Source organism: Petaurus breviceps, unplaced genomic scaffold (assembly GCF_028583685.1).
Source record: "Petaurus breviceps papuanus isolate PSGF00001 unplaced genomic scaffold, PetGlider_PUasm1.0 90977, whole genome shotgun sequence".
NCBI lineage: Eukaryota > Metazoa > Chordata > Mammalia > Diprotodontia > Petauridae > Petaurus > Petaurus breviceps.
The window spans coordinates 10,450,982-10,464,744 of NW_027187391.1; the positions used below are offsets into that span (position 1 = coordinate 10,450,982).

The 13,763-nt window shown below is 40.1% G+C and overlaps 1 protein-coding gene across 7 annotated transcripts in view; it reads right to left on the reverse strand.

The window, feature by feature from the left end:
- MYB (MYB proto-oncogene, transcription factor) overlaps window positions 1-8,095 on the reverse strand; it is a 37,864-nt gene extending 29,769 nt beyond the window's left edge. For 2 of the 7 annotated variants that reach the window (XM_069077317.1, XM_069077316.1), the window contains exons 1-3: window positions 7,836-8,095; window positions 2,163-2,280; window positions 895-966 (exon numbers count right to left, since the gene is read on the reverse strand). In XM_069077317.1, the coding sequence (XP_068933418.1) occupies window positions 895-966; window positions 2,163-2,280; window positions 7,836-7,858 (213 nt within the window). In that variant the 5' untranslated portion in view covers window positions 7,859-8,095. Of the gene's footprint in view, window positions 1-894; window positions 967-2,162; window positions 2,281-5,741; window positions 5,951-7,835 lie in introns of those variants that run through there. The other 5 variants (XM_069077315.1, XM_069077313.1, XM_069077319.1 and 2 more) reach the window with 4 other exon arrangements.
- Between the last annotated feature and the right edge of the window lie 5,668 nt (window positions 8,096-13,763).

The window sequence follows — 13,763 nt, forward strand, 5'->3', positions numbered from 1 at the left end:
ATCATGCTTTATGGACAGTCACCATAAATAACTAAAATTAATTTCTCTTCTGAACTGAGAGATTTGAACTGCATTGTTAAATTAACCATCTACTAAACAACAAATCACCGATGTCATTTCACAATTCCCTCAAATTAAATAAAGATGACAAGTAGTCACCCGGACTCTGCTTGAAAATCTCCGATGAGGAAGTGTGCCCCACCTCCAGGGGAAGCCCCATTCCACTTTGTGACAATGCATGTTATTAGGATGTGTCTTCCTTTCATCAAGCTTAAATTTGTCTAACTACTCTTTCCACTCATTTCTCCTAAGGGCATTTTCTAAAGCCAAGGAGCTTCCTTCCAAGAATAGTTCAAGATTCACCTCCCAAACAACTTTAGGTTTTATTAGGTTTTTATTTTTATTTTATTAGGTTTTCCCAACAACAAGGTTTTACTTAATTCTTGATCCCCTATCCCTAGATGTTGATGTTTTGTACCTCTTGAAATTACTATCTATGTATTTCATTCACTTAATTGGCTATACCACTTCCACTCTCCTTGAGGACAAAATCTGTTTTATTTTTGCATTTTTATCCCAAATAAGTTTCTTGCACATTTGTAGATACTTGACAAATGTTCATTGTTTAACTGAATGATACATTTAAGTAAAATATTCTTATAATCCTTATGGTAGTTTTACTATAAAATGACATAATGAAATTGTTCAAAATTGTACCCTTCAGAAAGCTAACAGTAAAATCTCTCATCATGTTACACCATGCCAAAAATGAGTTATGGATCAAAATGTTTCTCCCAAATTGTTACCTATTGTGTGACTGAACACATTAGAGTGTGATAGCCTATCAGAAGATCTTGCTTTGATTTTAAAGAGTAAGAGCAATTGATTACTCACAGGCAGAAAATTGGCAATAATTTTCCAATCATCTGTTCCATTTTGTTCCACTAGTTTCTTTAGCTTCTCATCCTGAGATAATCAAAAGAAATAATGTTTATCAGACAATTAGTTGTATAGCTGTAATTAAGTTAAAGTGGAAAAAAAGAAAAAATCAATAATAAAAATTATTTTTAAATCTCTGACTCCTCAAATGTAATAGATCTTCCAGAATTACAAAAAAAAAATGATATTCAACAGTGAATTAAGTTGTAACTTTTTCTATGACCATAGATAGTATCTCACATTAAATTACAAGCATTTTGAAGGCAGAGACTGTGCTGTTTTTCATCTTTGCCTAGCAGAATACCTTGTACATAGCAGGTACTTTTACAAATGCTCTTTGAATTGGGAGGAGGGGAAAAAAGTAAAAATACTTAATTACTCAATTGGATCTCTTTCATCTAAGGAATGGAAGATTTTGTGTTTCTTAAACTTTATTATACTCTTGTGATATAAGCATTGGATGCAATAGGGGATCAATATACTTACAATTGAAACAGTTACCAGTACCAAAATATGGTAGCTATCACAGTACTAGTCAATCTGTCCCACAAATGTGCAAGGCTTTGGTATTCACCCCTTTCTAAATCTGTATCTCTAACAGTGTGATAGCCTTTATACTTTTGCAAGTGTAACATAATATAACAAAATGTTTCTTAGGAGTAACCAAATGCAAGTGCATAATAAGTAAAGGAGATGAATGTTCTGAGTCTCTCCCCCCCAACTGCCCAACTGTATAGCATAGCTATCTATATCCTGGAGTCATTGTGTATGTACAAATGTGAGTTTACAAATGTGAGTTATTAGGTTAAATAAGGCAAAATGAAAACAATTTACAGAAGTTGCTACATTCTGTACTACAGTAAAACCAGAGTTTTTCATGTAATAAATTATGAAATTCTTATCCAATAATACCAAACCTGCCCAATTTCAATACTATTATTCCTAATAGAAAATCAAACTTCCAATAAACTCACTTGAGTATACACAAGAAGCAAGTGTCTATTTCCTAGTTATTGGATTTTAAGAGGTATAGAGGCTAATATATTTCTCAGAGATTTTTGCATTGCTAAGGGTTTTGAATGGTTGCCTGACATTATGGCAAGAGGTGATCTATCTCTTTTTCTGGAGTCATTTAAGCACCTGTAATTTAGTTCTAGTTCTGTTTTCTAATGGCTCAATAAAGTGCAAGTTTTCATCAAGTAATAAAGTGAACCAGCAGTTACCTCCTCTCGAGTCCACCTTGTTTTTCCTAAGTGACGTTTCCCAGTCTTGGGAAGTAGTCCATCGTAGTCATGGTCATACATCTCAATATCTTCTTCATCCTCATCACTACTGTATATGCTATAGAAATATATGTGAGCAGATAGAAGATGGAACAAGAGGAATTAAATTACTGAATTGCAACACACACACAAACTTCTCAACAATCTTTTCAAAGGTTTAAAGATAAAACTTTGAAAACTTGCACAACAAGATTTTGTTCTGCATTCTGTTGTTCAAGTATTGTGAACTGGTTCTGCTGTTTTGGGTATCCACAGATACAGGCAAAGAATTGGCACCTTTCTTATTACTGTACATGTTGAGACCTGTTGTTTCTGTTAGATCAGTGACAAATTACCCATTTGGCAACCTTTCAACCAATGGAAATTTAATTTTAAAATAGTGCTTGGGACAATAAAGAGAACAAGAGCCCATGTCCTTTATATAAGTGCACATTCAACTCCTTGAGCCCTATATGTCACATCTCTTAAAGAATACTTTCTCAAACACAATAAACAAACCCATTATTTTATTCCAATAGAGATCCCATCTTATTAAAAGGAAGGAAGGAAGGTTCAAGTAGTAATACTTTTCAATAATATAATTATAGTCATACCTTTAGATTTGGAAGATTAGTAAACATCTGAGTGGATAGAATTTTAAAAGCTAAGGAAAACACAGCCAACAAGCAACCTGCTTTGTAAATAAACATGAATACCAAATCTGACAACATCTGCTGTTCAGAAAAGTCAAACTGTGAGAAAATTTACAATATATTATTTCTATAGTAACCAAGTGATTTACCAAGCTACTTAGTATTTAGAATCTACTTACACTTTTCTACTTCTAACCAATTACTACCTCAACTTGTGCTTTAGACATCTCATAACTCACCTAATTCATGACTAAGGGATTCCCCCAGAGGCAACCTTTAAGTTTAAAAGGAACCTATAACTGCTTTCAAAAGAGTTCTTAACTTATCTAGTTAACCAGAATTAAAAATTTCTGATTTCTTTTGAAGTACACTATACTTAATGTCTATTTATGTGCTCAAATGATTGTAGTAATAGCTCACATTTATATAAAGCACTTTCTTCACAACGACCCTGTGAGTGGTTATATTAATGTATAATAATACATTAGCTAATGTATGATTATATATCCATTGTACTAACTGGGAAACCAAGGCTCAAAGAGAGGTGAAGTGACTTGTCTATGGTGACACAGCAGATAAATTTTAAAGTCAAGATTCAAATCTAACTGAATTATTGACTCAACTACTGGTCTTTTCACTATACCACATTGATTCTCTTTTTTATTTTTGTAATTATAGAATACTTTTAGGCTTTTCTGGCTAATATTTTTGCTTTACAACTTTAAGGAGTAAGAAAAACCACACTATTTCACATACCTCACTAAAGTGATAGTTTTTATGGTACCAGGAAAGAGAAAAATACACCAGACAAAAACTAGTAAAAGTTGATACCATAAAGCAACACTGCAAGTTACAAAAATGGGACTTTGTATCAACACAAATGTTTGTGTTGTTAAACAGAAACATGAATGAATACTGCCACAATAATTCAAGCTAATAAATAGTGTTTGCCAGGGAAAAAATATGATTTGAGGTTCTATATTTTTCTTTTTCTGGCAAAAAAACTCAAGGTCAGCATTCAAGGCATCAGACAAGAAATGTATGATTTAACTTTAAATGCTACCACAAAATAAACTTAGGAAAAAGAAAAAACGTCCATTGAAATACTTAATGCTTTTCCTAGTATATTGCTGGAACTCAATAAATGTTGATTAATTATAACTATTCCTTTCATATAAAACATAATAACTATGTATACTAAACAAAAAAAAAACCCAATTACTTAAATGCTTGTTGGGATCCTGAACAAAGTACTAATTAAATTTGAAGTCACAGGACCTAAATTCTAGCTCTATTATATAGTGTTATCTTAGGCAGTCTCTTTATCTCTTTGGGATTTAATTTCCTCATCTGTAAAATGGGGGGGGGGGAGAATGGGGAATAGAGTGCCTAAAGAACTTCTCAGGCCCCTTCCAGCTCTAAATCTATGATGCTATGGAAACTAAAGTTCAACCTCAGGAATCCAAAGGTCAAGACCATGACCTCCAACTTTAATTCTTTGCTATCACTCACCATTTCTACCCAGTACTTGAGGCAAAATTCATGCATACAATTAAAAAGAACAAGGTAATTTGAAAGCATTACAATCTAAGCAACTTCATTTCTTGAGTTTTCCTTCCAGTTTGTTTGGACCTAAGAACTCAGTCTTTAGAATTCAAGGCCCTGCTTGCCAAGTTAAGAAATGTGCATAAATACCCTTGGATATAAAGCACTTGGGGGAATAAAAAAGCACCAGATAATAAGTAAATGCACCCTAAACTGCCCAGTGGAGGCAACCTTAAGGAGAGACAGAAGGGTGCTGTGAAAAGAACCGTGGATTAAGAGTTAGACACCTGAGTTGTTCTGCCACTGAAAGGTTAAGTGGTCTTAGACAAGTCATTTTAGCACTTAGTGCCTGTTTCCTCATCTGTAAATTTTTTTTTCTAAATAATCTCTAAGGTCCCATTCAACTCTAATATTCCACAATTCTGTGTACCGACTTCACCTGTAACAAATTAGAATTAGAAGTGGCCGTGAAAACCAAGTTGGTATGCACTGGGGAGGAAATTATATAAAGAAATTCCTCTGCTTGATTGGGCTCTCTGGTGATAAACCTAGTAAGCCCTTGAGAGGCAGCATTATGAAGTGGAAGATGCTGGATTTTTTAAAAGAGAAGATCTGGGTTCAAATCCCCATTAGGTGTGTGAATTTGGGCAAATCACTTCGACTCTTTGGGTTTTTGTTTCCCCATCTGTGAAAAGGGCCGATTGGGCTAGATGATTTCTGAGCTCGGAGGCTTGGCTGCGCTTAGAATCAGCTTCCTCAGAAAGACAGTAGCCCTAAAAGAGAGGAACAGTTTAAGAGGAAAGGATGTACTAACTTGACATCTTGCAGTCATCTCCTACTTCTGAGAGATGCTCTGAAGCATGCATCTGTAGCATGATTAATTTCTACTAAGGACCTGAAATAACTCCCCCCACCACCACCACCACCTTATCTACTTGACAAGATCTCAGAACCTACTGGCAGGCAGAGAGCATTTTCAAAGGCCGCCTGAAAGGGTTAATGCACAAGGTTCCCCACCTGCTAGCCCGAAGTGCGGTTAAAAGGCTATACAACTATGAATATGACATTCTGTCAAGGAAACAAACCGTGCAACCCTACCATAAAAAAGAGGGGTGGGGGTAGAGGTAGAAAGGAGGGGAACAAGAGGAAGTGACTTGTGGCCGCTACAGTGATTCTAGAAATGGGGTTCAAGCTGACCTCATGAATTACCAGTTCCCAAGTCCCTTCCGCAGCCCGCCCGTTTTCTCTACTCCACTCTCCTTAGCTGATTCCGTTCGCGCTCCTCCCTCCTCTCCCCCGGCTGACTCTCCTCCCCCTTTGCCCTCCCTCCCAGCTCGGCTACCTGGGGGACCTCAAAGGACCTGAGGTGGTGTCGCCACCCTACAGGAGTCCTGTGCGCCCGGAGGAGGTCAAGGAGACCTCGGCGCACTTACTACATTCACCCCACAAAAGGGCATTCTTCAGAGCTGTCCTGGCTCCAATTGTCTCTTTCCCTCCCTCCTTCTTTTCCTCTCTATCCCTTTCCTCCTCTCAACAGTGTGCAAAAAAAAAAAAAAAAAAAAAAAAAAAAAAAGCTACTCCAGTTTGCCTTAACTAAAACAAAACGAAATGGGAAGGGGTGGAGGGAGGGGGAGGAGGAAGGAGAGAACGGAAACCCTCAGAGCTCCAAAGCTCCCTCCCCTGCCTCTCGCCTTCCCTCCCGTTTCTTCTCTTCACAGTTCTTTCCCTGGACAGTTCTGGGCTCCAGTTTTGGTTCTTGTGCCAGGGAGAAAAATGCCTGGGAGGCAGAGGCGCAGGTTGCAACTCTCTGGATGCCTCTCTCCGCCCCAGGGTCACTCCAAAGCCTCTCCTCTCTTCCTCCCTTCCTCACCCCACCCCTGACCCAGGAACACACTAGATAAGATCCTGTCTCAAGATTGAGTCCCTCCCTACACACACTCGCTTTCCAACTTTGAAACACCTACAGCGGTCTTTAAAAAGAAAAAAAAGGACAGAGGGAAAAAGAAGGAAAAAATTAAGCATCCCTCCAAAAATAAAACCCAAAGGAAAAAAGAGAGGAGAGAGCTTTCCCACCGCTTCAGGGGAAGGTTTCTACACACTTCTACAATTGGTCTTCTACATATTGTCTATCCCCAGTGACAACCCCAGTAAGCAGAAGGCTTCAGTAGCAGGGGAAAAGAAGCTGAGTAGAAGGGAACCGGGAGCGCAGTCCACGTGTGTGAGCTACAACCCCCCAGGATCATTCAGGAAGGGGAGGGTGGGTGCGTAGGATCCAGGATAGTATCTCAGTTCCATAGCAGCAGCAACCACGAGGCGTTTCCTTTCCTCTCTCTCTCTCTCTTTTTTTCTTTTTTAATTGTTGGCTGCACGCCTCCCCCAAGAAAGACTTTTAAAAAGGCTACAGCAAATTAGCTTGTCCTGGAGTTTAACGATAACTCGGGAAACGTCCATTCGCTCCTCTGCCGAAAGTCTGGGACACCTAGGTCCCCAGAATTACAGAAAGTGGGAAGCTTCAGGAAGGAAGCAAGTGACAGTTCCTGACAAGTCCCCCATGCCTATAATACTATTGCCCCTTTCCCAGTCTCAGGCCAAAGGCTAAACAGTTTTCAACACATCATCCTTGGAAGTGAGAGCCCTGGATAGCCAGGGATGTGATGTATGCCTAGTGCTGTCGGCGGGGTGTGTGCATGTGTGTGGTGTGTATGTGCAGTTTGCATTAAAAATAAGAGCCTTCCCAAGAATAGCGATTAAAGCGGGGGGGGGGGGGGGGCATCAATATTAGGTGTTGAGTGGAATCAAAAAGGAAAAATCTGAAAACCTAAAAGCCTCTTTTTCTTCTGCCCCTAAAATCGCCTTTTTTTTCTGCAGCCGGTCAGCTGACACTATCCTTCACCTCCACAAAGAATGAATGAAATTTAAATGAACTACCTGCAGCTACTAAACAAGTCCGACATTTTTTTTTATATCTGCCATATGCTCTATTCATCCAAGTCCAAACACATCTTAATGCATCCAGCAATTATGTGGAAACTAACTCGCGGACACCCGCTGAATCCAGTAAATCATCTGGAAAATCCTAGGAGTTGGTGTGCTAGATTATGCCAGTGTTTGAAGATAATTTGCTTGCTTTTTTTTTTTGTAAAAAAAAATTCCTCCCTGTGCAACTTGCAAAAGGGATCGCAAGGAGTCCTTCCCAACATCTTCATACATTTCTCTTTTCCACACTTTCATTCATTTGCTTTTCCAGTTTCTTTGCAGTGTGAATGCTTCAGTTCCTTTGCACGGAGTGACAGTCCCTGAGCGATGCATCGAGTTCCCTGCTACTCCTGCAAGAACCTCACCCACAGGCTGTTAAACACACTCTCTTCCAAACACACACTCACCACACACAGCTCGCGCACTCATGCTGCTCACTCGGGGACTTGTTCCAAGTTACCTGTGCCTGGGTCTCCTGGCCATCCTGTTGATAGGCACTTAGCACCGGGAAGCCGGGACTGGATGGGGAGGGGGGCTGCCCCTGCCTTCACCGGCTGTTTAATGGAGCTCCACACCACCCGAATGAAGTTTCTCAGGAGAAGGAGGAGGAGGAGGAGGAGATTGAAGAGGAGGAGGAGGAGGAGAAGGAGGAGGAGGAAACAGGTTTATATTAAAGAGTAAACTCTGTAAACAGAGATGCCATCAAACAAAGAGCTTTTGGACACTCCCCCTCCCGCCAAATCTGGCGCCCCTGCAGTGCGCACGCGTCCTAACCCCCCCCACCCCCCACTCTCCCCCCACCCCCGCCTCTGCTGCTTTCTCGTCTCTGTTGTTGCTACTACTACTGCTCCTGCTCCTCCTGCTCCCCGCTCCTGCTGGTGGAGCGACTGCTTCCATTCTGCCCCTCACACTGGCGCTGGGGCTTTCTGCCCGCCGCGGCGACTCCAGGCAGCGCGCAAAGGCGGGGAGCAAGAACTGGGAAGGGGGAGGGGGAGGTGGCGGGGGAAGGAGGACAGGCGCCTTTTTTTGCACAAACCCCGCTCAAGGTCTGCTGCCACGCTTTCTGCCCAGAGCAAATCCCGCTGATTCCTTCTCTTCTCATGCCCCTCTTCTCCCATGTCCCCATCTCTTACGGTTCCCACTCACTGGGACCAGAGCTTGCCCCCGCAGTCTGCCTCTTTAGGTAGAGTATGAGCGGAAAAAAGGTCGGGACTCGGGGGAAGTAGCGGGGAAACTCCCTCATTTGGAATTAGCTTTTTTAGGCATGTTTTAAGACAGCTCTCCCTCTGAGGACAGAGGCTTTTTGGCTATTAGGTTTCGAAGAGGTTTTCATATTGTCAGTTTTTAAAAAGACTATTACTCTATTCAAAGTGCCAGTGCCTCTTCTAAAGAACTAACGAGGTGTGTGTGTGGGGGGGGGGGGGGGAACTGCTCCCAGAATCACCCTTCTTTCACCCCTACGCACATCACAGTTCTCCGATGCCCTCATTCACATGCACCGATCATGCAACCTGACACACCACACCACCCACACGTAGTCACATGTTATAATCCCAGTCCCTTTACACTCATTCACTCATACACCGCCCCATCCCAACCCTGCCAAAAGAGGCAGAATATATTTACACATCTAGGCACATTTCACTAACATGTAGCAGCGCATGCTTGCCACTGCACACCTGCAGAAATGCACGCACTTACAAATACACGACCCCACCAAACAGCGTGCACGTGTGGAGTAGTCAGAAAGCACCGCATTTGCGCAGACAACTTCGAAAGGTCAAGCGCTTGTGCATTTTGTGACACTGAAGGGGGCAGTGGATAAAATCAGCCTGCTTTTAAAGACGGAAATCGAGACCGTCCTTATCTAACGAGAGGCCGCCAAAAAAGCTGAGGAAAGGGATGAATTATTAATTTACAAGGATTGCTGATTGGGGGATTTCAGGGGAGTTTTGGTTTTACTTCCGTTTATAAGCTAGTCTCATTAGGGATTTTTTTTTTCTTTCTCTCATACCCAAGTTTATTTTTCCTTTTATCTCATAGGAGCCCGAGGCTGTTACTGACTGAGTTTGTGGGTGTCCGATCTGCTCCAGCAGTTCAAACTTAGCTCAGAAAACATTTTTGTTACTAAAATGAGTCATAATTTTGAAAAAAGGTGAAACATGCAAAGTTTTTTACCTTTATCTGCAGTTTTAAACTTTGTTTCTGAAGCTTTGCTATATATTTTTTAGCCTTTCATCAAAGTGTCTAGCTGTAGCTGCTGGTAGTCTTTTAGTTCTTTCATTTATTCCAACAACGAAACAAAGTTATCAGGAATGCTTTCTGTTTTACAAGCTCTCAAAAGTAAGTCACTCCCAAACATAATGTTTTAAAAATCAATATTTATTTCTAGATTCTACAATAAAAAAGAAACCCTTTCTCTTCCTTCACCCAAAACCAATAAAAACAAAGAGCAAACATCTAAAATAAACATCTAGAAAGTACACCTGAAGGAATAATAATATTAGGCTTTAGAATTCCTTTAGGAATCTAATTGGCTGGCATGTTCCCCAAAATACTAAGCTTCTTTGGCACTGAATGAAACCCTGGCCATGCTGCACTTGAATTCACAACCTATTCTCTAAGATTCTTGGGGAAGTGGAACTGATGTACCACTCTTGAAACACTAATAGTAGAAAGATCTAATGTTTGCATTTTATTCCCTTGGTAAAACTTATTCTTTCTGTACATTGTTTCCAAATTTATTCATTCATTTGAGGGAAGGGAGGTGGGCAGTGTAACGTGTCTTTTTCAGCTTTAGGTATATTATTTATGATTTTATCATATGCAATATTTTCCATATAAAAGAAAATGTCATACATTCACATACCTGTATAATTAAAATTGAATTTTATATACATTATTGTAAGGAACTTGGCTAGCCATAGAGTTTTTGTTTTTTTGCTTTTTGGAGGTCAATTTGGGTTAAGTGACTTGCCCAAGGTCACATGGCTAGTTTTTTTGTTAAGTGTCTGAGGTCAGATTTGAACTCAGGTACTCCTGACTCTAGGGTGGGTGCTCTATTCACTGCACCACCTAGCCAACCCCAGCATAGAGTCTTGAAGTCGAGTTCAAATACTTACAGTATGACACTGGGCAAGTCATTTAACCTGGAAGTTCAAGTCTCTAGGACTAGTAATTGTAGAACAGGTGCTATGTTAGATGGAGTTTCCACATCTGGAATGTCCCTATTGTCCAGTCCTTATACTTTTGTATGCAGGTATTTAGATTGGTCTGTTCATAAAAAATTGAGAGTACACATACACACACACATACATACATACACACACACACACACACACACCAAAATACTTCCTTTGTATAGGGGTCCAGAAGTCACTAGTGTGGAAAACTCAGCTGATGCAGAGGTATAGTTTTCTCATTCAGGGTTCTTACTATTAGCATATTTAAGTTGCCTACAGACATGTTTTTGAGGAGAAAAACAAGAAAAATAATTATTTCCTTGAATGCCTACTTGCTAATCCTAAATTTTGTTTTGCCTTAAGGAGGGTGGGGGTGGGGGTGGGGGTGGGGGGGAACCTCTGTTATTTACTTTATCCTTTATAGGACAGGAAAATGACTTGCTTAAAGGAGCAGGTGGCTGCTTGCCATTGGCTGGGTTGAAGGGATAACCAGCCTAGACTTCCCTTTTTATTTGTCTCCTTTCCACCTCCCATAGACTGGATATTCAGGATCATTAGCTTTCCCAATGCACTTCCAAATCTATAGAGAGATGCTGCCAATGAGCTGGGGGTGTTGGGAATTTCTGGTTCTTTTTTTTTCTCTTATAAACAAAATGTGCACAAGCCCCAAACTTGAAAGAAATCACTCACAGATCACAAACCTTACAGTGACCCCCCCCCCCTGTTCGTCTTTCTGTCTCTCTCTGTCTCTGTCTCTCAGTCTCTCTCCCCTTCTTCCTTTTCTCTCTCTCTCTCTCTGATTTCATCTCTCTGAGTGCTTCCATGTGCACACATGGAAGATGTCAGGCTCTTTCACTCTGGCCATTCAGGAACAGTAAAGAAAAGAAGATATATTGAATGTCTAGTTTCATTAAGCTTTGCCACTGATTGTTTTGTAATTCTGTATGAGTCACTAGCTAGTGCAAGTATATCAAAGATGAATGAATGCTGCCAAAGATGGCAGCAGACCAAAACCTATATGCTTGTGTATTTCCTTCCTAGTGCTGTCTCTTCTACTGTCATCCCATTTGAAACAGGTAGAAGTGAAGACTGATTATGAGAACTAATAAAAATACTGATAATTTTTTTATCATTTCTGATAAAGGAGAATATATATGGCCTGTATAATTGAAATTCATAATCATTTCATGTTAGGGAATGACTTCAACCTTTCATGCTAACCTTTTTAACCCAGTAGGCCTGATGCATCTAATAGTGCCAATGCTGCTGCTTCATGGAACAATAGTTCTCACATATTCAGGCAACATATCCTATAATCTTTTCCTTCAAATATCCCTTGGATTCAGGCCTTCTGTTTCCATAGTCACTATCATAGTACTTTAGAACATAACAACCTCATACTTCTTCAATAATATAACATCTTTCAGGTTATTTCCATATCTCTAATCTTTCCCCTCTCCAATTCACCCCGATCTTAGCTTTTGAAAGTTTTATGTCCCAACATCTAATCCTCCTAATCAAGAATTTCAGTGGCTCCTTATGCTCTTTGAGCTAAAATTGTAACACCTTGGTACAGGGGTGGGGAACCTGCAGCCTCAGGGCCACATCTGGCCCTCTAGGTCCTCAAGTTCAGCCCTTTGGACTTGGTGACACTTAGATTGGACATTTAGAAAAAGGGCCATATTTGAGGGCCACCTGTGGCCCTGAGGCTACAGATTCCCTACCCATGCCTTTCTCTAATATTCAAGACCCCACATAGATTCATCTCTGAAAAGTCTTCCCTAATCATTTTATTTTACAATTACTCAGTCCTTGAGTATATTTGGTGGTACCTTTTATTCACTTACTCTTGTACCCAAGATTTTTTAATGTCTCTTCCCCACCTACCCCCAAATGAATTATAGTAGTTTGATAGCACTGAACTTGAAACCAAGAAGACCTGAGTTTGAATCCAGTTGTGAGAATTAAAATTAGATTACCTGTAAAGTGCTTTGTAAACCTTTAAAAATGCTATATAAATGCTATTATTATTGTCATTATTATTTCACATATTTTAAATCCCCATGGAGCCTTTTGTCATTGTTGTTGAGTCATAGCAGTTGTGTCCAGCTCTTCATGGCCCCATTTGGGGTTTTCTTGGCAGTGATACTGGAGTGGTTTGCTATTTCCTTCTCCAGCACATTCTTATAGATGAGGAAACTAAGGCAAACAAGGTTAAGTGACTCATACAAGGTCACAGCTAGAAAGTATCTAAAACCAGAACTCAGGAAGATGAATCTTCCTAACTCCAGGCCCAGTACTTGATCCACTACACCACGTACCTGGCCCATGGAACCTAGATCATTGCTATACATATGGCCTGTGTTCAATAACCTCTTTCTGAATGGCTAATTACAGTTTAACACTTTGGTGGTGCTCTGATATCAGTGGTATGAATATTCCTCTGCTGATAAGCCATTTTAACCTTCTCATCCTTTAGAGTTCTTATCCACATCCCTCCAGAGAGAATCCATCCAGCATACTGAAGGCCTTCTTGATTTTTTAATGTTTGTTAGCTATCAGAACAACAATAACTCTCTCCATCTGTTATCCCTCAAGTCTACGTCATGACCATCCCACCTACCTTTCCAGCCATTCATGTCAGTAGAACATAAGACTTTTAATCCTAAAATCATGGATTTGAGCTTTTCTCTACAACATCCCACCTACTCTGATGCCTCATCATAGCATGGAGGTAACCCTTCACTTCTGAAACCTATGCCAGGGGAGTAAAAGATATTCTACTAAGCTAGAAAGGCTTTAACTATGGGCTTTGAAAATAGGCTGGATGGCTGTCATTCAACTTCATCTAGCTTAGTGATCAATTCTTGACAATTCTTATAGCATCTCAGGGCTTGCAAAATGATTTCCTCCCAAAGACCATGTGAGGTGGTGATAAAAATAGAGACAGAGATAGAGATAGAGACCATTTACCTGGAAGTGACTATTGAAGCTGAGATTTACAAGAGAAAGCATGTAGAGAAAGAAAAAAAAAGGTCAAAGACATAAACTCAGATGATGTTTACATTAACAAGTCAGGAGAAAGAAAAGGAGATTGTTAACCATACAGAGAAGAAACAGAAAGGGGATTATAATACTGGCTAAAAACTAAGCATTTTTTAAATAGGCTAAAGGTCATAAATAGAATGGACTTCTGAGGCCAATTA